A 23,706-nucleotide genomic window follows, 5' to 3' on the forward strand; every position below is an offset into this window, starting at 1 on the left:
ATACCACCACTGCCCACACTAGCATATTGTTTCAAATCCAACCTACAATGTAGTTTCTGCATCTTAACACCCGCTTGGCTTGTTTCACAAAGGAATATAAGCTTGGGAGAATTGGCTTTTGAGAGGGTCAAGACCTCATGAATTGTCTGACGCCCCCACATGGCAGTTCCAAAAAATAAGACTCATTGGTCCTTGCGACACCCCTAGAGGGAGCCTGCCAATTTAGCATCACTATCATCATCAATTCCATTAGGATTTTCTCACTTGCTGCTTGTACTTGAGGTTGGAGAGTTTTCTTTAAGTTCCTATTTTTTTCCATAGGTGATTGCAAAGGACGCAATACCCCAAATTAACACGAGTCTAAGGTAGCTCCTTGTCCACGTTTAGTCTTTTTCCTAAGTCCACTGTCAAAGTTCATAGATACAACTACAAGAATAGTAGAATGGTTCTTACTCACGCTTGTCGCTGAATCCTTGAGGTCCTCAACATTTCACCACCAGACCCCTTCTTCCTAGCATTTGTACGATTATCAAAGTATAGGTCAGATTTATTTTGGGCATCCACGCAGAGCCAATCAGCTTCAACAATTTAGCTTCATAGATTCCAGTACCACATTCTTTGAATTCATGGCCAATTCTTCCACCAAAACTACAAAACCTTGCTAGTTTTTTATAGCACACGACAAAGATCCGCCGCTCCTAGCCCTGGATTATACTTGCGTGCTTAGTCGGAGGACCACAAATGTCATGATTAACCCTAACACACACATAATCAGGTCGGGAATTCTCGATAAGCCTCATGTATAACGCATTCTCATTGTTTTTACCAACTATTCCACTATCTATTTGCTACGAATCCATTTGGTAGCTTGTGTATTTGTAACCATGTGGGCATATGGATCATTTGAATATCCTTTGCCTTGCTAAAGCCATCATAGAGATGCAAGAACAACCCATCATCGAGAAACCTAGGGTCCTTTTTTCATCATTCTCTCCCAATCACCTAAGCAAGATGTTTGAACCACAAACAAGTTTGCACCTAGTGGCCGGCGCATGATTCCATGCGGCACACATGTCTTGGAAGAACCCTGCTTGGCTGAAGGATTTCTCCATGTGCACCAGTACGAGTGCGAGCCAACGAACATGATCGGAGACCACTAGATCTTCTTTATCGATCACGAGATCATCAAAGTCTTCTCCATCATGGTCTAGGAAACACAGTTCTGCACTCCTTCAGCTGTCGATGGTGGCAGACTACGCGTCCGAGGAGGCAACCATGGTGGCAGGTACGGAGTGGAGGAAGGAGAGGAGGCCCACAAGGCGCCGTCCTATTCATCTTTGTGTTGTCGACCTGACCTAATTTGTTAGACTTTGTTGACTTTAACAATTTGACATGTAAATGATGGCTAAGACTTGATATGACCCCGACAAGATTAACTATTTCCCCAACATTTTTATAATGTTGAATCCCATACATCAAATATCCCACCTAGAGAATTTCCGTAAGAATTACAATCCTTCAAAATAAATAAGAAAATCTCTGAATCAAAGAGAGACTTGGGGAAGCCTGGTGAGATAGGAATTTTTTTCACAAGTGAATTTGTGTGAAGTAGACTAGATCGACCGCGGGGGGGGGGGGGGGGGGGGGGGGGATAATTATTGATATGCAGGCTCCATCTTATAAACCATAATTAAACAAGTTCTTATAGATAGTGGGATTTCTAGTTTGCTTTAGCATACGACTTGGAAAATTCCTTATGACCAACTTAAGGGAATAAGTGTAGAAAGGAAGAACACGAAGTGGGATGAACGTGCAATTCTATTTAGTCCTCAGACCATACATTCATACAAGGATCCCATAAACCATATAAGCCACGGAATTGCATGGAAAATTCAGCTTCACCATATTCAGTCCCTGTTCGGAGACGCTCCGCTCCACAGCTCCGAAAACCGAAAGCTGACGGAGCTACAGTTAAAAATAAAAGAGCTCAGTTTTTCAGCTTCCTAGATTTTGAGAGCCAGTCGAGTACCGAACAGGGCCTGAGTAGCGGAAACATAATATACATTGTATTCAAACGAGGCAGTTCTTGAACGGTCTAAATTTCAAATACGATGCATACCATACTCGCCGCGCGCGCCCGCGCAATTCTGCCGCGTGGATCGAAATGGATATTTCGTGCTTCCGTGGCAATTCCCTTTTTCTTTTGGCAATCCCTTAACACGTACACATTCGGTTGCGTGTTTCTTTCCGCATATATATATCCCATGGCGCCTCCCTACCATTAGAGGTTTCCAAACTGTTCTGCTCCGATGTCCTATATAAGGGTGGCAATGTCGACGGGGGGAATGCACCTCACACTCGATCCAGTACTCCACCACGATTTCACTAGTCCCTCCCTCTCCAATCTCCATTCCCCACCCACGAAGCAATCCTACACTCACGTGCTCATGGCCTCCGCTGGCACCGACGAGTGGAGCAATGTCATCACGAGCAGCTCCGACGGCGAGGCCAGCCGTCCGTCGTCCCAGCAGAAGCGTCCACGCGGCGGCGCCGGCGAATTCCTCCTCGGACGCGTCCGGTTCGTCGCCGCCGGCTCTGCAGGCCCGTCCTCTCAGCGCTACCCTAGGCAGCACTACCATCCGGCACCGACTTGGAAGCCCCAGCCCGCTGCTGATGGCGATAGCCCGGTGTCCAAGAACACAACGGTGGTGAACATGATGAGGGGGATGAACTATGAGGTGGGATCAGGCTTTGGCCTCGGCAAGCACGGCCAGGGCATCACATCTCCTCTCAAGGCGCTGAAACGGCCAGCGGGCGCTGGTTTGGGCACGGTAGGTGCCGAGGTAGACGGATCATACAACAACGGACTTCCCGACGAAGAGCCGGAAACCTGGCCGGCGGCCAAGTGGGGAGAAGACGGAAGCTCTGAGGTGGTCTACGACGACTGGGAGAAGGGCGACACCGATGGATCGCGGAAGCAAGGCCGGGACTTCTGCCAGCAAATCCTCGCTAAAATGCGCGAGCTGCAAGATGGAGCCCTGGACCTGGATGACGGCGAGCAAATTGGGGGCGCGGCGGGGGCGATCAGCAAGGTAGTGACGCTGGCGCACGAGAAGAACGCGTCGGGGGAGCTGACGGCGGCCGGCCTGATCCTTGAGTTCACAAGGCTCAGGGAGAAGTTCCCCGTGGAGTACGAGACGTACTGCCTGGCGAACACGGCCGGCGTGCTCGTGGCGCCGCTGATTGGCCCGGTGCTCCAAAGGTGGCAGCCTCTGTGGGACCCCAGCACCTGGCTGGACGTGTTCGTACTGCTGAAGAGCACACTGGACGTGGACGTGGACGACGGGTCGGCCATGTCGCCGTACGCGGAGCTGGTCCACGACACCGTGGTTCCGGCGGTCCAGGCATTGGAGTGGAAGGCCACGGACTCGGAGCGGATGCGCCGCTTCCTGGCGCAGTGGAGGGACACGCTGCCTCCTTCCGCCGTGCAGCGCATCCTTGTGGAGGTCGTCATGCCGGAGCTGGCCGGCGAAGTGGAGTCGTGGAACCCGCGGGACGGGTGGCAGGCCGACTGCTGTCACCCGCTGCTGCGCCCGTGGAGGAGGGTCCCGCTCGCCGGCCCGCTCCTGGAGAGCCTGTGCGTCACCGTGAGACGCAAGCTCGAGAAGGCGCTGCGGGAACGGGACGACGCCGGCGCCGGCCACGCCTTGCTCTCCCAGTCCAACCTTAACCTGGTGGCGCCGTGGAAGGCCCTGTTCGCCCCGGCGAGCTGGGAGGAGTTCGTCGACGGGGCCGGCGTCGTGACGCGCCTGGAGCAGCGCCTGCGGAGCCTCCGGATCACGCCGCCGAAGCAGAGAGACGGCGCGTTCTGTGAGGTGATCATGAAGTGGGCGCCGCTGGTGCGGGCGCAGGACATGGTGCGTCTCCTGGATGCCGAGTTCTTCGGCAGGTGGCTGGACGCGCTCCGTCGCTGGCTGCTGGCCGCGAAACCCGCCACCCGGGAGGCCGTCGAGTGGTGCAACGGGTGGGGCCGGGCCTTCACGCCGGAGCTGCGCCAGGATCAGCGTGTGCATGCGCACCTCGAGGCTGGCATGGCCATGGTCAACCGTGCGGCGCTGGGGCAGGAGATTTAGCAGGCCCTGAGAAGGCCGGCCGGCCACCGTCACAGTTGGCCGTGATAAACAAAAAATTGAGCTGGGCGGGGAAATTCTACGAAACTATACTCCTGAAGCCTGAACTTCGATTCCTTTTTTTTTTTTGCGGGATAAAGGGAGTTTATTAAGATGTCAAAGTGTTACAGTCGAGAGGCCACAAACCCTCAATACAAGGTGAAACCGAACGCAACCACACAGCTGTAGTTCGCTCAGAATGGCTATAATTGACCAACCGATCGGCAACTCTATTCTGAGTGCGATAAATTTTCTGAGGTACAAACTCCCTATTACTCATCAACTCCTTAATCTCTCAGACCAAATGACCATAAGTTGAGCGAGTTAAAGCATTGCTCGATAGGCTCGCTAAGGCTTCTGAAGAATCCGACTGGACGACGACTGGAAGATCCGTGTGTTGGATGGCCAAGGCCATACCTTGCATCAGCGCATGAATTTCAGCTTCCAGGGCATCGTTGCAATAAAACAGGACCCAGTATGCAGCAAAAATGATCTGTCCCTCATGATCTCGCAGAACCATACCGGCGGCCGCCGAGCTATCTGACTCCTGAAATGATCCATCAACTGATAGAGCAGCATATCCTGGACTCGGCGCCGACCAAGGCAAGGAAGGAGCCTCCCTCCTGGGCAGAACTATCTGAGTTGCCGAAGATGGCATTTTACCTTTCAGAATTTCATCCACCGAATAACGTCCTGCTAACTTAATGGAATTATAATAACTGTCCAGGAATTCCACCGTAGAAGAAACTGGTTGCGTAGCTGCCAAATGCGCCATACTAGCATGATAATCATGTCACGCACATCATCCGAACACCTGTATAAGAGGTGCATAAGCCATTCCCTACCATTATCAACTAGGAAATCATCAGGAGGTAGGGGCCATCTTGTACGCATATTCAACCAAACCTCTCTCGCATGAATGCAGGCGATCAAAGCATGATATGCACCTTCCTCCTCCAGACCACAAAGTTGGCACGTTGAACTTGTGGATATATGTCGCAACACTTTACATTGTTGTGTCGGTAGCACTCCAGAAACAATTTTCCAAGCAGTTATCTTCATCTTCTGCGGAACCGAGGATTGCCAAACACAGTTCCAAAGAGAGTGAGAACCATTTGCCGCCGCACTTGAGGCCCCTCCAGAAAAAGTTGTGTCATGATCGCATGTGGCTAATTTGTAAGCACTCTTTACTGAAAATATTCCATTCTTTTCTGGGAACCATGAAATGAAATCAGAACGCTGCCTTGGAGAGGTGCGTATCTTGAGAATATGTAGTACATCCATCTCCCAAAAGTATTCACGAAGACGATCAGCCCTCCATGCCCCATTGGCGTCCAGAAAATCTGAAACACGGTTCAAACGACAATTGCCCTTCGGGGTGACTGGACGGAAGGAGGACGGCCGCGGAATCCAGGGATCACGCCAAGTACGAATGTGCTCCCCGTAACCCACCCGCCATATAACTCCTTTTTTCAACAGTTCCAACCCATGCAATATACCTTTCCACACTGCAGAACCAGTGTTTGGAAACACAGTGTCCAACAACTGACCATGAGGGTGATACTTTGCCTTCAATAATCTCGCACATAGGCTGTCAGGAGAATCAATAAGTCTCCAAGCTTGCTTAGCCAGCAACGCTTGGTTGAAAGCTCTCATATCTCTGAAGCCCATACCCCCCATGGATTTAGGAAGTCTCATTCTGTCCCAACTCATCCATGCCATTTTCTTCTTACCATTCTCTACTCCCCACCAATATTGGCGCATCATGCGGGTGAGCTCATCACAAACCGAGGCAGGGAGCTTGAACACACTCATAACATATGCAGGAATAGCTTGAGCGACAGATTTAATTAAGACTTCTTTGTTACCTGACGACATATATTGTTCACTCCAATCGATTAGTCTCTTCCTTAGACGTTTTTGAACAGTTTCAAATTTGCCTTTGTGCATTCTTCCTTCCGGTACTGGTAGTCCCAAGTATTTAGGCTCAAAAACTTCCTGAGTTATCTCCAACACACTCTTAATAACAGTAACAACAGATGGCAAGCAATGATCTGAAAAAAGAATGGAACACTTCGAGGGATTTATCAACTGGCCTGTGGCCGACGCGAAGGTGTTCAACAAACCTTTAACCAGTACCGCCTGCTGTTCTGTTGCATGAAAGAATAAGAGTGAATCATCCGCAAAAGGTAGATGAGAAATTTCAGGTGCCCCACGACAAATTTTCACCCCTTGCAGACCATCCTCCCTCATAGATTTACTGATCAAAGCAGAAAGGGCATCAGCAACAAATAAGAATAGAAAGGGGGACAATGGGTCACCTTGTCGGAGCCCCCTCGAGGGGGAAAATGACTCCAATAACTTGCCATTAAACTTCACTGAATATTTGACAGAAGTAACACAAGCCATTACTCGTGAGATCCGAGTTTGTGAGAAACCCCATCTCATAAGGGCCATCTCTAGAAAATCCCAATCCACAGGATCATAAGCCTTCGAGAGATCCAGCTTATAAGCGCACAAGGTGTATATACATATAGTATAAATTACGTCTTTTATGATTATGTTATTTCTTGAGAAAAAATATAAACATGATGCAGACATCTTATTTACTGTAAGTCTGCAACTAATGTATGCATGTGTGGTTAAATGCAAAACCCATATTTTCTCTGTCAAACTGCAATCTCAAGTTTTAGTACGGATTGCCAAACTGCAAAGTTTTCTTCATTACTCGAATCTCAGAGCTTGCATACACATTTCAGAAGAAAATGTAAGGTACCAAACAATGCTATTCTCTCGGGACCAAGACGTAATCGACAAAAAAGAGAGTAGAAAGCAACATCGACATGAGCTGGTTGTTTTTTCGGCGACTTAGAGCTGAGTTTAGTTGATATCATTTACCATAGGATATTGTTATTCATGCCGCAAGCCAGGGTTGCAAACCGTTTTGGCCAATACTATGATCCCAAGTGTCAACTCTAAAGTAAGACCGGCGTTCATATCCACATCTTAGATCACTGCCATGCATACACTCAAGAATATTAATATTACATGATTCTCAAAATATACATTAATATCACATGTAAGTGTGGATTGCTCAAGATTAAAACTTCTAAAGATCTTCAATTTTTTGCTTGATCTATCCAATGTACCCGACTTGGCGACTTCATAATCAGTACTCTAGGCAAACAAGATCAATCTCATGCTCATGACCTATTTGGACCCAAACCAGTTCGCTGATTCTCTGAAATAGATAAACAAGCTGGAACGTTCTTTATTTTCCTCAAAAAAAAAAAACAAAAACAAAAAAAAAAAACTGGAGCATTGCTTATTACATGTATGAAGTTGAAAGAAACACTAGTCGTGGCCAAATAGTTCTGCACAGAAAAGGACAGGGCAAACACAACAAGAGATGTAAATGCAACATGCATGGCATCGGTTTGTCTGAAATGCATTGCTGGATATCTGGTAAACCATAAAACCGTCGAGGTTCTATGAAATAATGGCAGCACTAGGAGAAGATTAACACCGCAGAAACCCTCCATTTTAATAATTTGGAGGGCTGGGAAACTTGCTCAGTTAAGGAGATGTTGACAAGTTATTTTTTGTTCATGGCGTTCCAGTGCCTGAATCTTTTTAAAGCCCCGCGGCTTGCTAGTATGTCAGAATGGTAAGATACTGAAGAGAAGGGGAACTTGTCGCTTCAGTTTCCTTCCCAAACACACCATGTTTGTGAACTTCAGTGTCTCCAACATAGGAAAGGCTCTGCCGTGATGGATCCACAGCCACTGCAGTCAGTGCCACCATATCTGTAAAAAAACACATTAATCTCACATTTTCTGCCTGCGAGTGATGGGCAAAAGATGTTCAAGACAAAGTAATTGACCAAGAGAAATCAGTTCATTACAATTCTCACAAGCATTTAGTTGTAAAAAGGAAGCTAAGCGTGTAATGACTCCCAAGCCATAAGTAAACCGGAGGGCAGAAAAACCCATGATAACTAGTTACTCCTAATCGCGATGATATTTGAGGATATCTAACATAGTATATATGCCCCATCAACATATATGGAGTATTTATCTTTGATCATATGAGCTCGATTTTATTTTCTCTTTTATCTGGATACTAGCTTCTACAAGTATTTGCAGTCTGGTAACATGCTCAATTCCTTGGAAGCGCAGCTCACCTCTATGCTTGACCAAGTCAGCAATCCTGCAACTGCCTGAATCACTACCAACCTTGAGCATGTGCATTCTTTGGTGACTTGAAAAAATGCCAATTCCACATGGCATATTTTTCCTCGCTCTTGGTGTAGCACGAGAGGCCCGCGCGACGAGCTATTAACTCAGTGGTAGACACGCCCCTGATAATTGGGTACTGTGCATGTTTATTGGAACGACCCTCCCTTGGAACTAATGACCTAATGGTAGCATCTTCATCTACTCCCTCCGTTCCGAAATATAAGACCTTTTAGAGTTTTGACTATAGACTACATACGGAGTAAAATGAGTGAATCTACACTCTAAAATATGACTACATACATCCGTATGTAGTATATAGTGGAATCTCTAAAAGGTCTTATATTTAGGAACGGAGGGAGTACTTTGCATGGCATTGTAATTTCCTTTATTCTGGCTTTCTCTTTTCCTGACACACACTCAGCAAGCCCATAATAAGGATCATGCATGACATATAGTTGTAGTGAGACGAAGTGCTAGGGTACCCTTTCAAGATTCTTAAAACAACATATACCCTCAAAATAGGAATATCATTAGAGCATGTCGCCATTACCTAACATCAAAACATCACAACCCACAGGAAAAAATAGTGGATAGAACCAAAAATAGGAAATATTATCAGGAGGGGATCAATTGCAGCGGTGCACTTTATTACGATCACCAAGGAAATACTAAATTCAAGGTTCGCGAGTCATTAATTGATAGTAGCGCTTATACTTATGAGAAATTATGCAGAAGCACTCAAAAATGCATTCACACATTTGAAGACCTCGACGTGGTAGGATGGCTGCATAATTGTGGGGTTCTTTCTAATACAATTCTATAGCATATCACTAGCAGGCGATCTTGAGAACTATCTTGTATGTTATTTCTTGCACCAATTTAATTGAGATTATATAATGTGCATTGCTCATGTACCCAAACATCAACATGAAGCAGGATATGCTTCCATGACAACAGAACATCTTATCAACTAGAAGATCTTATATTCAAGAGCAAATGAAAATTAATGGACCACCATTAGAATAGCATATCTTGTTGCAATATATTATGACCGATATGTAGAAGAACTATTTGGAGTAATATAGTCAATTTAAGCCAACTATCATCAGATGCTCGGGAAAGCTTCTCATGTGTGTGCCATCTATTTTAGTCTTCTATTAGGAGTGTTTTAGCATCCTGATGGGAGTGGTTCAGCTACTGCATGCACAGTTCAGCATAATCAATCTATCGAGAATGATTAGCTTATTTATCCTCAGTAAGATATATGCCCCCCCCCCCCCATGAGAACTCCGTGGTTCATAAGAATAACCTCCCAATTGACGTATTTTTTAGAAGAATTTAGTATGTGTACATGTAATTTCGAGAGTTTCCATGAGAAAGTGGTTTTCGCCAGATATTTAGCCTTCTTCCATAGGATAACAGAGGCATCTAGTGTAACACACGGGTATCTTCCCACAAAAAAAAAAAAAAAAGGGGCATCTCTAACCCCCCGCCACCCACTATCTCTTTACCCTTTTTTTTATGTATTTTGCGTTTTTTCTTCCCAACATTGCGTCCTCTACAATTTCTCTTGGCAATAAACGGCAGCTCACTTGTCGTCTCGTAAAAAAAAGAAAAACATGGCAAATGCTAGTGTGGCATGCTTATTAATTTAACCCGTGCAGAAAATAACTAACTTAAGAATACCTTTCGTCAAGATGGTGGTGTCTGAAAGATCTTCATCACAAGGTCATCAGAGTAAGCAGTTGCAAGCAATGTCTTCAGCACGGCACTCTTAATCTGCTACGGGCCAGTCTTGCGCACAGTACGTGTCTATGCAGTTAGTTCATCTCAGGTCCTTCAGCTAGCTTCAAGACGTACATCAAACTGTGGCAGACCCAGACACACATCTTAATCACCTGCCTGGATGGATGAAGCCGCCATTCCATCAAACAGTTGGCCTGCGCCAAGGGGCTGACCTCCTGCCGCCTCCTCCCGTTGCTACTCCACAATCCGCACCCCGCAGCATGCAGCAACGATCAATGGCCTTGCGGCGGAGGCGATGGGGAGGATGATGGGGACGGCGAGCCGACCACGCGCTTCTCCTTGCCGGCGGTGGAGCCTGGAGGCGATTTGTTGAGTGTAATTACATGACTGGCCCTGTCTCTGTCTGTGGTACGTACTACATACGTACTGTACAAGATGCGAGTACAACAATCGAAAAAAGAAAAGCGTCCTCCCATTTCCCAGATTGCCCCCAATCCGTCCGTGGCCGCGCGTCCGCCGGTGGCCGGGGGTTCTAATCCGACCGATTCCCAGCCCCAATTCCTCGCTGGAAGACCCCGCAGCTCCACGACAGCGCGGGCAGACATGGCGCCCGTGCTACCTGCGCCGGCGGCGGCCCCTCCCTCCTTCTGCCGCGTCTCTCTCCCGGCCCGCAGCGCCTTCCCCTCCCCCTCCCCCTCCCCCGTCAGAAACAACCTTCGCAGGTTTGCGGCCAGGAGCGGCGGCGGCGGCGGGCGTCCCGAGCCCAAAGCAGGTACGCGCACCTCCTCATGCGCAGGTCGGGAGAGGCGTGTCGGGCTGGGTCTCTTACCCCGTCCTCCGTTGTTCTGCTGCCCATGTGCCAGGTGACGATGAGAGCAAGGCCGTCCTCGACGCCTTCTTCCTCGGGAAGGCCCTGGCGGAGGCGCTGACGGAGAGGGCCGAGTCGGTGGTGGGCGAGGTGTTCAGCGTCGTCGGGCAGTGGCAGGCGGAGCAGCAGAAGCAGGTCCAGGAATTCCAGGTACGGCACAACCCCGGCCCTTGCTTTGCTCCCCATGGGTATTAGGGATATACATATACTACTAGCGTGTAGCAAAGCGTCGGCATGGAATTCTAGAAGAGGCTTTACCTTCAATCCAGCTAGCTACTGGAGAACTAGATGTGTTCCTTAGGCCAGCTGATGGCAGATAGGCCTGTGAATTCTCAGTGGCAACTCGTAAGCTCTTGTACATTCAGATTTCAAACAACTAAAAAACTAAAGTATGTATGTTATTCTTCTACATCCAGATGTGCACCGCTTGTAACCTTTTGATTGCACATAATCCAACCGCTTTCCACCGTTAACCATCATTATCTATGGCTCCATAATGTATAGCCACAATTTATTGTAGGCATGCACTTAATTATCTTCTCTAAACCTCACAGAACACCACTCACTTCTAAAATGCCCTTTGGGCGATAATTGTTAATACAGGAGGAAGTAGTTCAGAGAGCCCAAAAGGCCAAGGAAAGAGCTGCTGAGGAGGTCGTTGATGATAATAAGGGGCCAAAGACTCTAAAGGGACCTTCAACAACCATTGTGACGCCTGCACCTACATCCCCTACTTCTCCTACCATTCCCACACAGGGAGAATAGTTATAAGCGGCGATGAAGAGTTAGTGCTTCATGTAGACTCACTTTTGTGCTCCAAGAAAGCGAAGAAATTCTCCTATGAGATATGTATTGATCAAGTTGTCCTTTCTTTGATAGTGAATATCCAGCATGTCAACTAGAAAAATCTATGGTACAAGTTCACAGATGAATGGAATAAAATCTGCTTCCTCCATTCCATATTAACTGTCGCTCAAACCGATGTATCTCCCACTGAAATACGTCTAGATACATCCATTTGAGCGACAATTGATATGGGATGGAAACACTACAGATTATGAAAAAAAAATGTATTTGTTGTATGATGTCGTTCTATGTGATATATTATTAGGAAACAGCTTCAAGCAACCTTTACAACCTGAAACGGCATTTATCTTGATTTATATTCGTAGTTCAAAATCCATATTTTTATCTTTCTTGAGAAAACTTCAAAAGGGGCATGTGAAAGGGTGGTTCGATCATCAAAATGACTGTAGCAGTAGAATCCCTAAACATGGATCATATTCCTTTTTACAGCTGACCTTTGCATCTGGTTCTTGGTGCCTTTATTCTGTCAAATAGACTGCTATTCAGTTCCCACAGAAATTATGTGTGCACTGTTGCTAACTGAATATTCTCTTTGAGAGAAGTGCTAGCTGGATAATGTATGTAGCACAAATGTGACATGCGCTTTCCGTGATTTTAAGAATTTGTGTTGTGTCACAAACTCACAATGCTTTAGTCCATTATGAATAGTTGAATACCTAGAATGCAGGTCTTCAAGGGGAGAGCAGAACTGCAGACTAGCGCAGATTATGTCTGGACGTTCTTGCCAATAAAATGCAATATGTTCCCACTGGATGCGCTGATGATATTGAATACTTGCCAAAATCATTGTGAAGATAGATGACAGGTAATTATGTAAAGAAAGTGTTCTTATTATTTTAAATACTCACTATCATTTAATTGTAGCTATTTTTGTTATGCATTGCATACCACCTGCTGAACTGCGGATGAGAATGATGCTGCAACTTCTAGTTTGCTTTATTGATTCTTTTTAGATGCTTATGTGATGAATTGTTGAGTTAGAGCATAGTTATACAGCGATGTTAGGAATTTGTATATGAATTTTCTCTAGGTAGAACACATCATTGGCCGTGCAGTTTAGGCACACGAGTCGCAGAATATTTTAAATTGGTTAAATACCTATGATTATGAAGTGTTGCAGTTTAGGGTGTTTTATGCCAAACTCTGTTAGATACTCTCTATCTGATTGGGTAAATGCTGCGCCATGCATGGTCTATTCACAAACATAAATATCTCTACATCCTTACAATAACAACCTGCATATTCGACATTTATTCACACACATAAAGATGTCTTGCAACTCACGACCTTGCATAGTATTCAGGCACAGGGAAACAAGGTACGATTTTACATGATATTGAAGCACGGGGAGAAGAACCATCAGTAGCTCAGGAAGTATAGTAGAGCTGCAGCTGGGATCCATTTTGGAGTTCTCTTGTCAGAAGTGAACCTTTGAGGAACTGCCTGAACCATTCAGCTGATAGTTTTGGCGTCCTCTTCTGCGTCTTGAAGTCGACATGGTAGAGCCCGAATCTGTCCTTGTATCCCGAAGTCCACTCAAAGTCGTCGAGGAGAGACCACACAAAGTAACCACGTACGTCAGCTCCTTTCCTTCAAACATTTCGACAAGGTTGGTTGGTATTCAGATACTATAAGTTAGATAACATAAGAGCAGAGCATCAGCTAAGGTCTGCCATATGGCAGGGGGCAGCCCTGCATTGTATCGAAATTATAGCTGGCCAAACAGGCCGGGCTAAACGGGGCCGGCCTGCGAACCCGCCGGCACGGCACGCCATGGGCCGGGCACGGCACGACTTAAACGGGCCTGTGCCAGGCACGCAGCCCGCCTCGGGTTGTGCCTAGGCCTGAAGGCTAGGCACGCGGCCCGACATGGCACGGCCCGTTTATATTTTTTATTACATATTTTTATATATATACAACGTATAAAATAGCCAAATAGACTAAAATCGATCCAAAAACTATCTAAAATAGGCCTAAAATCGTGCTTAGCGTGCCGACGGGCCGACCCGTTTAGCTTCCGTGTCATGACTGGGCAGGGAGGCTGCGCACATGGGCCGGCACGGCACGGCCCGGCTAATATTCGTGCGGTGCCGGGCCGGGCCGTTTGGCCAGGTATGATCGAAATCCCTTTTGTGTTCTCAAGAAATGGTTAATCGGCCATATTTGTCAGTCAGGTGTCCGTGCGGAATATGTCAGGAACCCATAGAATATTCTAGTGCACACAGTTGGAACCCAGATCTATGCATGAAGTGTCGATAACTGCATATCTCACCTTATTGCCGAGGCTAAATAAGTGAGGTAGCCACTGATGTAATTAATTCTTTCTGTGTCGCCGGTAAAATCCTTAGCAGTCATACTGCTATTGCTTGCTTGAGCATAACCTGAAAATGTGAATCAGCCTCTACATATTGTTACACACATTATTCACTGGAACAGAACAATAATAGATAGACTAGCGATAGTCTTTTTATTTTGAAGGAAAACCGTAGGGGAGGCCTGAAAGTGTATGATATGTACAAGCAGGGTATGTATAAGGTGTGGAGTTAACAAAAACCAGCATAAGACCGACAAAAGGGATGGTCACAAAATGACGGGCTCTTAGCCTTTAAGAGAAACACATAGCTTACTTTGGTGTGACTACTATGATCCATATTTCTAAGTTCACAGGCCTTAGGGCAGTGGTGAGATGTTTTTTTCTTTTTTTCGAACATACATCTATTGCATGCCACGTTGTATTATATTAGAGAAAAAGAACACCAAGAGGCAAGAGGTACAACTGTCAAACGACCAATCCCAGATTTGACACGAGAACTATACTATAAGAAAACATAATCGTCGGTTGATTGTTATTCATGCATATAAGCCACAAGTAGGCCAATCTCCATTAACACTAGCTCTGACATCATTAGATGTAATTCTGGAAGGCCAGAGGAAAAAATGATTTGTTTCCAAATGAGATAAAATGCTCCAATTGTTTCTGAGCTCGTGGACATGTGCCAAATAGGCAGTGTCATACTCAGACGACACTCATCAAAAGTGTATACCATGTTCAAATACTGATTATTCAAGCTTCAAAAGATAATAAAGACAGAGAGTCACACCATTTTCTGTTATATATGTTGCCGTGTTGTTGTATCTTTGTTTGTAATACATGACCACCTTTTCCATCCCATGTGGAACATCATAAAAGAATGGTGCTCCTGTCTGCATGAGTGAGACAGCAATCACTATTATTACTCCCTCTGTAAACTTCTATAAAATCGTTTAGATCACTACTTATAAAAGTTTACAGAGGGGGTATTGTTTTTCTATTAATAATAACATAACATGAATTAGTATTTAGCAACCCTATGTTTACCTGTTTACCGATAAGCACACCATCTCTTTCTGCTAAACTCAATGCTCGCGCATCCCCATCCATAGGATCCATTTCACATGGTGAAAAGATGCAGTCTTTCAAATACCATGTCGAATAATGATTTAGTCCAATAAAATCCAGTTTTGTTGCATGTAGTTTCTTCTTCTGCTTTGATGTGAACTCAGGTAGGGTTGGGCCCAAGATTTTGCGCATCTCTGCAGGATAATCACCAAGAATTATAGGGTCCAGAAACCTATCAAAAACAAATAAAACAGGTAATGTGAAAGGTGGTAATTGAAGATCATATATACTTTGTTCCAAGAAATAATGGAAAATAAATCTTTCAAAGTCCAGTTACAGAAAATATAGTCAGTTTCTCTGCCTCCGTGTAGTGAAACAAAAAAATCATGGTGTTGCTGCGAATTATATCAGCCTGTTGATCTGTTTGTTTGTATTAGACAGATTTATTATCTTGTTTAAGAACACACTTGTTATGGAATTATGAGGAAACAAAATGCTAATTATCCTGCAGCTATCTTCTTATTGGATAGTATAGTACCATGGAACATTGAAAGATATAGCCCGTTCAACTGCTAGTTGGTCGATTGTGGTATTTCGCAATGGTTCATACCATCTTGCGCCGACAGCAATTCCAATATATCCACCTTGTGTCTCCTATTAAGTGGCATAGATATTATTAAACCATACTAAAAATCCTCAGTTAATGGTGTTGTATTATTAACTTCCATGGAAAACACACACGAGGTGATGGTGTACTCGTATCCTAGAAGAATCTAATTTGTACCTGATAGTTATTTCTGTAAATGCTCACTGCGTTTGCATGTGAAAGTATCATATTGTGACCTACTATGTATGGCTCGATTGAAGAATTTCCAAAGGCACAATTCCCAAACGGCTTCGAACAATGACCAGGAGGGAACCATCCATCCATATAAGCAAATTTTGCCAATAAGTTAGGCTGATTCATTGTAACCCAGAATTTCACTCGGTCGCCAAACAACTTGAAGCATACTTTTGCAAAGTAACCAAAGTCCTTCCTGAAAAGCATTTGGAAATTACCCGCAAAACAAAATGCATTTGGAAGTACGATAATTTAAATTTTTCCTTTTTGATTCAGAGGAGTAAAACAAACTGAGAGGAACAGCAATACACATACTGGATTTCTGGACTCAACCATCCACCATATCGCTCTTCAAGCTCATGTGGAATGTCGTAATGAAATATCGTAACAAATGGTTGTATGCCTGGTTATGCATGCCATTAACAAATGCATAGGACCTTAAAAAATGATCTCCCTTTGCATGAAATTTTCTGTTAAATACCTTTCTGCAGAAGAGCATTGATGATGGCATTGTAGAATGCTACACCGTCTGGATTTATATGTCCAAATCGGCCTCCTGGAGCAACAAACAATTTCCGAGACAGTCTGTAGATAACTCTAACAAATAGCATAATTCCTAAGAAAGGCAAATGACATTGAAGTCAAACTCACTTGGTAGAATTCGTGTCCATGCTATGGAGAATCGATATGAGTTCACTCCCAAGGAATGCATCAACTCAATATCTTCCTGAAGTAGGGAAAAAATTATAGTTTGCACAAGATGAATTGGAGTAGAGATGCATTGAACAGTATCAACAGTATGTGTTAGCAGAAAACATACCATGTAGCGATGGTAATGATCAGCAGCAATATCGCCGTTACTTCCATCCTCAATTGTGCCTGAACCCACAAGATAAGAAAGGAAGGAAGGAAGGAAGAAAGAAAGAAAATGTAAGAAGACATATGAAGAAATCAAGTTATCACAAGATAAAAGTGAAGTATGTCTAGATTGAAACTGTGCAGTAATATGAATTCTGAATCTTCACCTTCCTTGTGGGTGTAGACATCCCAATTACTTAGGCCTTTCTTACCCTCCAAATATCCGCCTTCAATCTGAAGAATGGAAACAACATGTTATCAGCAAACTTGAGCTTGAGGTTGCCTAAAAGAGGCCGGTGTATTATGTAACAAGATAGCTCACACTACAAATCATAAATAAAATTTTAATGCACTAAAAGTCCAAAAGTGTGTACAAGTTTCCCAAGGGGCAAGGGCAGCAAAACAACGGAGTCAACTAGGTTTGGTCGGCTTCGGTTCGGAAGCCCAATTTGAATGGGCTGCATAGCTCAACTGGGTTGGGTACTTGGATGACAGGATATAGCGCATAGATTGGGCCGTGCTAGCCATTCCTTAGTTTTTTTAGTTACATCCCTTCATAAGCTGATGTGCAGCTAGATACCCAATAAATAAATGTGCAACTAAATACCCTAAAAAAATACTTCCTTCATCCCAAAATAAGTGTCTTAAACTTAGTGCAATTTTGTATTAGAGTTAGTACAAAGTTGAGACACTTATTTCGGGACGGAGGGAGTAGAAGACACTGATAACTGGTAAGTGCCACACACCTGACATGAAGCAGCTCCAATGTTTTTTTATGGCAACTTTAGTTACAAGAGGATGGCAACTTTAGTTGTGAAGCATAGCAACTTTCTGTTTGGATGGCAAGTTTCAGTTTTTTTGGGGATTTATCTTTTTTTTTTCAGATGACAAGTTTAGTACTCTAGGGCTAGTATAAAGTTGAGACAGTTATTTTGAAACGGAGGGAGTATAAAAAAGCGTCAGGTCGGTACTTCGTGTCATACATGAAACACTTATCATTTGGGAAAATAAATGTGCAGCAAGATATTTCTTCATCAGCGAGTTGTTCTATAGGAAAGCTAGATAAAACCAAGTATTTTTTTTAAAAAAATTGTGGGGTTGTGTTTTTTACTAATGCAATTTCTTCTGTAACTCTAGCTATCTTTGGTTTATTCATAGCATATATCTTCTATGGATCTGCTTATTCTTTTTTTCAGAATTTGGATTTAATAAACTCTTTTGTAAAAAGAAATCCTAAAAAATTCTATTGAAGACAATGGTAGATTTCTTAAGGATTTCCAAAAGGAAAGTTAATTATTTTCCTTCAGCAACGTAGTGTAACGATTGCAATTATACGCCTACTGGCTACTGAATGTTTGGAAAAGAAGGGGATGCATCAAGTCATCCCAGGAGCCCAATCGATCCCCTCAAAACAAAAAACAAAAATTAGCTCAATCGAGAAAAAAAGAGAGGATATGCAGCCACTCGGTGCACAATTGGGTGGGGGGTAGGTACCTGGTAGGCAGAGGTGGATGTCCCAAAGAGGAAGCTCGTCGGAGGAGGGAACTGGCCGCGATCGAGCGCCGAAGCACATCGGAGGAGCAGGTGAGCAGACGAGAGCAGGAGAAGCCACAAGGGCGCCTCGCGCGCCATCCGCCCACGGCCGGCGACCCCCTCCGCAGTGAGCTCTGCTCTGAAAGTTCAGGGGCTGTTTTGTTTGGATCCCTTATCTGCCCGACCAAAATATTGGTCATTGACCAGCCGTGGAGTGGGCGTTTGGATGGGATCCAAATAATTGGTACGCCAGCTCGCCTCCACTCTCTCCTAGCTCTTTTGCGCCAATGCATTGGTAGAAACTATACCTGTCCAAACGGGCCGGCACGATTACGGCGGGCCGGGCCCGCCGTAATCGTGCCAGGCACGGCACGGCTCGCCTGGGCCCGATTAATATCCGGGCCGTGCCGTGTCGGCCCGCGTGCCAGCCTCCCAGGCCCAAGCACGGCACGCAGGCCTAATTGGACCGGCCCGCGGCACGCTGGCTATTTTGATATAAAAAAAATAAAAAAGGCAAAAAAAATCAGCCCCCTCTCCCTTTCCCACGCTCCCACCGCCCTTTCCCGCCCTCCCCTTCCCTTTTTGCGCGCCCCTCCCGCCCAGTCGACTGCGTCGCCGCTTCTTTTTCCATTTTTCGTGCGCCCCTCCCGCGAGTCCCGCCCAGCCCCTCCCGCTCGAACCTATCCAGATCTATCGGCCGCCTCGCCGCCTCCTAATCGTACCGTGCCGGGCCGGCACGCGGGCTGGGGGTCGCGGTCCAGGCACGGCCCATAGCGTGCTCGTGCCTGGCCCGGGCACGATTAGTCCGTGCCGGGCCCGGCCCGTGTCGTGCCTGGCCCGGCCCGTGTCGTGCCTGGCCCGGCCCGTGTCATGCCTGGCCTGCGGGTAGTCGGGCCGGCCCGGCCCGTTTGGCTAGGTTTGGTAGAAACGAGGGCGCTGGAATCGTCCGCCAATATTTTGGTTTGCCATCAGCGTCAACGATTTATTTTAAATGACAAATAGAGCAACTCTAACGGAACGACCCATTTCGTCCGTCGCAGTTTGTTTGGATCTACACGGACAGAAAAGACGGTCCAACGTGCCGACCCAAACAGGCACGTGTTCGCTTTTCGTCCGCCTGCCGACCCATTTCCAGCCCAATATTGAGCCTGGTTTGGATCGGCGCGGACACAAAGTGGAAGCGGACGACGCATGCTTTTTCCATCCCCTGACCCGTGAGTCGGTGGCACATTGGTCGTTCTCCACCCCTACCGACATCATCGATAGCTAGCCCTCACCTTGCCGCCAACCCCGTCATCGTTGCCGCCGCCACCCAATTCCGGTGTCTCCTCCCATACCTCCCCAACGCTTACCCACGTCGCCGGCCGCATCGCCGCCGAGGCACCGCAGCTTCCCTGACACTAATCTGCCATTGTCGGTCAGCTTCGTCGTCCACGCCCGCAAGTTGTTCGACAGTTTGCCTCAAGGTACAAATGGACTGCGCCGCCGAGTTCTTTTTTCCATAATGTTCTGTGTGACTCCGATAATTCCTCATCCGACGATGAGGAGATGCTGCTTGCCGTGTTGATCCATGACCACCTAAATAGGCAGCGGTCGTTGTTTTGGGCTCGATTCCGGGGCATGTTCAAGCGTTGAATCGCAACCGAGAGAGCGGCCATTTCCTTCTATGGAAGGATTACTTTGACACAAGCAATCCGCCGTTCAAAGTTCAAACATTAGAAATTCCGACGTCGTTTCCGTATGGCTAGGCATGTTTTCAACCGGATTTGAGAGGGGGTGGTCGGATACGATGACTACTTTGAGTGCAAAGAGGATGCCATTGGAAAGATTGGCTTCTCATCTTATCAGAAATGCACTGCAACCATCTGGATGCTTGCGGAGTACCCCGTGATCTTATCGATGAGTACGTCCGTATGAGTGAGTCTACGTGCCTAGAGTCGTTGTACAGATTCTGTAAGGTTGTGGTTGCAGTGTTTGGCCCTGAGTACTTGAGAGGGTCGACTGATGCGGACATAACCCGCTTGTTGGCGATCAATCCAGTCGAGGCTTTTCGGGGATGCTTGGCAGCAGAGACTGCATGCACTGGGTGTAGAAGAACTGCCCTTCTGCTTGGCAATGCCAGTACAAGGGCGATGTCAAGGCTTACACTGTCATACTTGAGGCCATGGCCTCTCAAGATCTCTGGATCTGGCATTCTTTCTTTGGCATGGTTGGATCATACAATGATATCAACGTGCTTCAGCGATCGTCGGTGTTTGCAAGGCTTGCTGAAGGCAACAGTCCTCCGGTCAATGTTAACATCAACGGTCATAACTACAACAAAGGATACTATGACGGAATCTATCCACAATGGACCACTATTGTGAAGACAATCTCCAACCCTGTCGGAGAGAAGAGGAAAAGATTTGCCCAAGAGCAAGAGAGTGCTAGGAAGGATGTCGAGCATGCCTTTGGTGTTCTGCAATCTGCTACCTCCTGAGCTTGCCTTGGTTTTTCCTTGAAGAGGAAAGGGTGATGCAGCGAAGTAGGTAAGTATTTCCCTTAGTTTGTTGAGAACCAAGGTATCAATCCAGTAGGAGGAACAAGCAAGGCCCCAATTGTAGTACCTACACAAACAATCAAACATTTGCACCCAACGCTAAAAAGGGGTTGTCAATCCCTTCAGAGTTATTTGCAAGGATGAGATCTGATAGAGATAGATATAAAAGATTGATAGATCTAAAAGTAAAACAAAAGTAAATAAATTGCAGCAAGATATTTTTGGTATTTTTGGTGTATAGATCTGAAAGTATAATATGGAAAATAGAACCTGGGCCATAGGTTTCACTAGAAGCTTCTATCATAAAGGAAAATAATACGATGGATGAACAAATTACTGTCGAGCAATTGATAGAAAAGCAAATAATTATGAAGATATCCAAGGCAATGATTATGCATATAGGCATCATGTCCGTGTCACGTAGACCGAAACCATTCTGCATCTACTACTATTACTCCACACATCGACCGATCCTCCCTGCATCTAGAGTATTAAGTTCAGGAAGAACAAAGTAACACATTAAGTAAGATGACATGATGTAGAGGGATAAACTCAAGCAATATGATGGAAACCCCATCTTTTTATCCTGGATGGCAACAATACAATACGTGCCTCGCTACCCCTACTTTGTCACTGGGTGAGGACACCGCAAGATTGAACCCAAAACTAAGCACTTCTTCCATTGCAAGAATTACCAATCTAGTTGGCCAAACCAAACCAATAACTCGAAGAGACTTGCTAAGATATGAAATCATGCATATAAGAATTCAGAGAATATTCAAATAATATTCATAGATAATCATAATATAGACCCACAATTCATCGGATCTCGACAAACACACCGCAAGAGAGTATTACATCGAATAGATCTCCATGAAGATCATGAAGAACATGGTATTTAAGAACAAAGAGAGAGAATAAGCCATCTAGCTACTAGCTATGGACCTGTAGGTTTGTGGTGAACTACTCACGCATCATCGGAGGGGCAATGGAGTTGATGTAGATGCCCTCCGTGATCAATTCCCTCTTCGGCAGATTGCCGGAAAAGGCTCCCAGATTGGATCTCACGGGAACAGAGGCTCTCGGTTGTGATTCTCTTCGGTAATGGGGGAATATTTGGGAATTTATAGGCCAAGGATTAGGGTTAGGAGACCTGCAAGGGGCCCACATGCCAGGGGCACCCCCCTAGGGCGCGCCCTGCACGCTTGTCGCCTCCCTGCAGGTGTCCTGCCCCCTACTCCAAGTCTGGCAGGTTTCTTCTGGTCCAAGAAAAATCATTCCGGAGATTTTATTCCGTTTGGACTCCGTTTAATATTCCTTATCTGCAGTACTCAAAAACGTGGAAATAACATAAACTGGCACTAGGCTCTAGATTAATAGGTTAGTCCCAAAAATAATATAAAACAACATATTAATGCATATAAAACATCCAAAACAGATAATATAATAACATGGAACAATAAAAAATTATAGATACGTTAGAGACGTATCAAGCATCCCCAAGCTTAATTCCTGCTCGTCCTCGAGTAGGTAAATGATAAAAACAGAATTTTTGATGTGGATTGCTACCTAACATATTTATCCATGTAATATTCTCTATTGTGGCATGAATATTCAGATCCATAAGATTCAAAACAAAAGTCTAATATTGACATAAAAACAATAATACTTCAAGCATACTAATAAGTCAATTGCTTCCTTTCGAAATAACATGGTCTTAGAAAGTTATCCCTACAAAATCGTAGGGTCTGGCTATGCTCCATCTTCACCATACAAAGTATCTAAATCATGCACAACCTCGATGAAAATCAAGCAACTGTTTCACACTTTTTATGTTCTGAAACTTTCTCAACTCTCAAGCAATACATGAGCGTGAGCCATGGATATAACACTATAAGTGGAATAGACTATGGTGGAGGTTGCAAAAACAGGATAAGATAGTCTCACATCAACTAGGCATATCAATGGGCTATGGAGATGCCCATCAATAGATATCAATGTGAGTGAGTAGGGATTGCCATGCAACAAATGCACTAGAGCTATGAGTGTATGGAAGCTCAAAAAGGAAACTAAGTGGTTGTGCAAAAGATGTAATTCCACTAGTTATATGAAAGTGACAAAATAGGAGACTCTATGAACAACATGGTGCTACTTTGAAGCACAAGTGTGGAAAAAGATAGTAGCATTGTCCTGTCTCTCTTTCTCTCATTTTTTTCTTTTCTCTCTTTTATTTTGGGGGCTTCTTTGGTCTCTTTTATTTTTTGTAAAGTCCGGAGACTCGTCCCAACTTATGAGGGAATCATAGCTTCCATCATCCTTTTCTCACACAGGACAATGCTCTAATAATGCAAATCATCACACTTTTATTTACTTACAACTCAAAGATTACAACTCGATATCTAGAACAAAATATGACTCTATAAGCAGTATGGAAGTGATGGTGCATGTCATAAAAATGAGACGGTGGTGTTGCATGGCAATATATCTTGGAATGGCTATGAAAATGCCATAATAGGTAGATATGGTGGCAGTTTTGAGGAAAAAATATGGTGTCTGTTTTGAGGAAGGTGGGTTTAATGTACCAGCGAGAGTTGCGCGGTACTAGAGAGGCTAGCAAAGGTGGAAGGGTGAGAGTGCGTATAATCCATGAACTCAACATTAGTCATAA

General features: G+C 45.2%; 2 protein-coding genes and 1 pseudogene across 3 annotated transcripts; 2 read left to right on the forward strand and 1 right to left on the reverse strand.

Moving 5' to 3' along the window:
* The first annotated feature begins 2,447 nt into the window (after positions 1 to 2,447).
* LOC123428649 lies at positions 2,448 to 4,133 on the forward strand (annotated as a pseudogene).
* A 6,493-nt stretch (positions 4,134 to 10,626) lies between these two features.
* Positions 10,627 to 11,976, forward strand: LOC123427230 (uncharacterized protein At4g13200, chloroplastic). Its single transcript, XM_045111227.1, has 3 exons — positions 10,627 to 10,925; positions 11,017 to 11,171; positions 11,625 to 11,976. The coding sequence occupies exons 1-3, from the start codon at positions 10,757 to 10,759 to the stop codon at positions 11,784 to 11,786; spliced, it is 486 nt and encodes a 161-aa protein (XP_044967162.1). The 5' UTR covers positions 10,627 to 10,756; the 3' UTR covers positions 11,787 to 11,976.
* A 1,077-nt stretch (positions 11,977 to 13,053) lies between these two features.
* Positions 13,054 to 18,731, reverse strand: LOC123427229 (probable inactive beta-glucosidase 14). 2 transcript variants are annotated; one of them, XM_045111226.1, is made up of 12 exons: positions 18,461 to 18,731; positions 17,134 to 17,200; positions 16,929 to 16,987; positions 16,760 to 16,835; positions 16,590 to 16,664; positions 16,424 to 16,511; positions 16,052 to 16,304; positions 15,878 to 15,921; positions 15,247 to 15,499; positions 14,990 to 15,092; positions 14,161 to 14,269; positions 13,054 to 13,478 (listed from the first exon to the last, which is right to left on the reverse strand). In XM_045111226.1, exons 1-12 carry the CDS (start codon positions 18,596 to 18,598, stop codon positions 13,256 to 13,258), a joined length of 1,488 nt encoding a protein of 495 aa, XP_044967161.1. In that variant the 5' UTR covers positions 18,599 to 18,731; the 3' UTR covers positions 13,054 to 13,255. The 2 variants fall into 2 exon arrangements, with proteins under 2 accessions (XP_044967161.1, XP_044967160.1); XM_045111225.1 differs by having other exon boundaries at positions 15,806 to 15,921; positions 18,461 to 18,728.
* Positions 18,732 to 23,706: the final 4,975 nt, after the last annotated feature.

This window comes from Hordeum vulgare, chromosome 2H (genome assembly GCF_904849725.1).
Source record: "Hordeum vulgare subsp. vulgare chromosome 2H, MorexV3_pseudomolecules_assembly, whole genome shotgun sequence".
NCBI classification, from domain to species: Eukaryota; Viridiplantae; Streptophyta; class Magnoliopsida; order Poales; family Poaceae; genus Hordeum; species Hordeum vulgare.

Bases quoted from the DNA above. Each gene is read 5' to 3' on its own strand.
- LOC123427230 (XM_045111227.1), top strand. From the start codon at position 10,757: ATGGCGCCCGTGCTACCTGCGCCGGCGGCGGCCCCTCCCTCCTTCTGC. The intron at 10,926-11,016 runs GTACGCGCACCT...CCCATGTGCCAG, and splicing joins GCGTCCCGAGCCCAAAGCAG to GTGACGATGAGAGCAAGGCC. The intron at 11,172-11,624 runs GTACGGCACAAC...TTGTTAATACAG, and splicing joins AGCAGGTCCAGGAATTCCAG to GAGGAAGTAGTTCAGAGAGC.
- LOC123427229 (XM_045111225.1), bottom strand. From the start codon at position 18,598: ATGGCGCGCGAGGCGCCCTTGTGGCTTCTCCTGCTCTCGTCTGCTCAC. The intron at 16,988-17,133 runs GTGAAGATTCAG...TTGTGGGTTCAG, and splicing joins TGTCTACACCCACAAGGAAG to GCACAATTGAGGATGGAAGT. The intron at 15,093-15,246 runs GTAAACATAGGG...TCACTCATGCAG, and splicing joins GTGTGCTTATCGGTAAACAG to ACAGGAGCACCATTCTTTTA.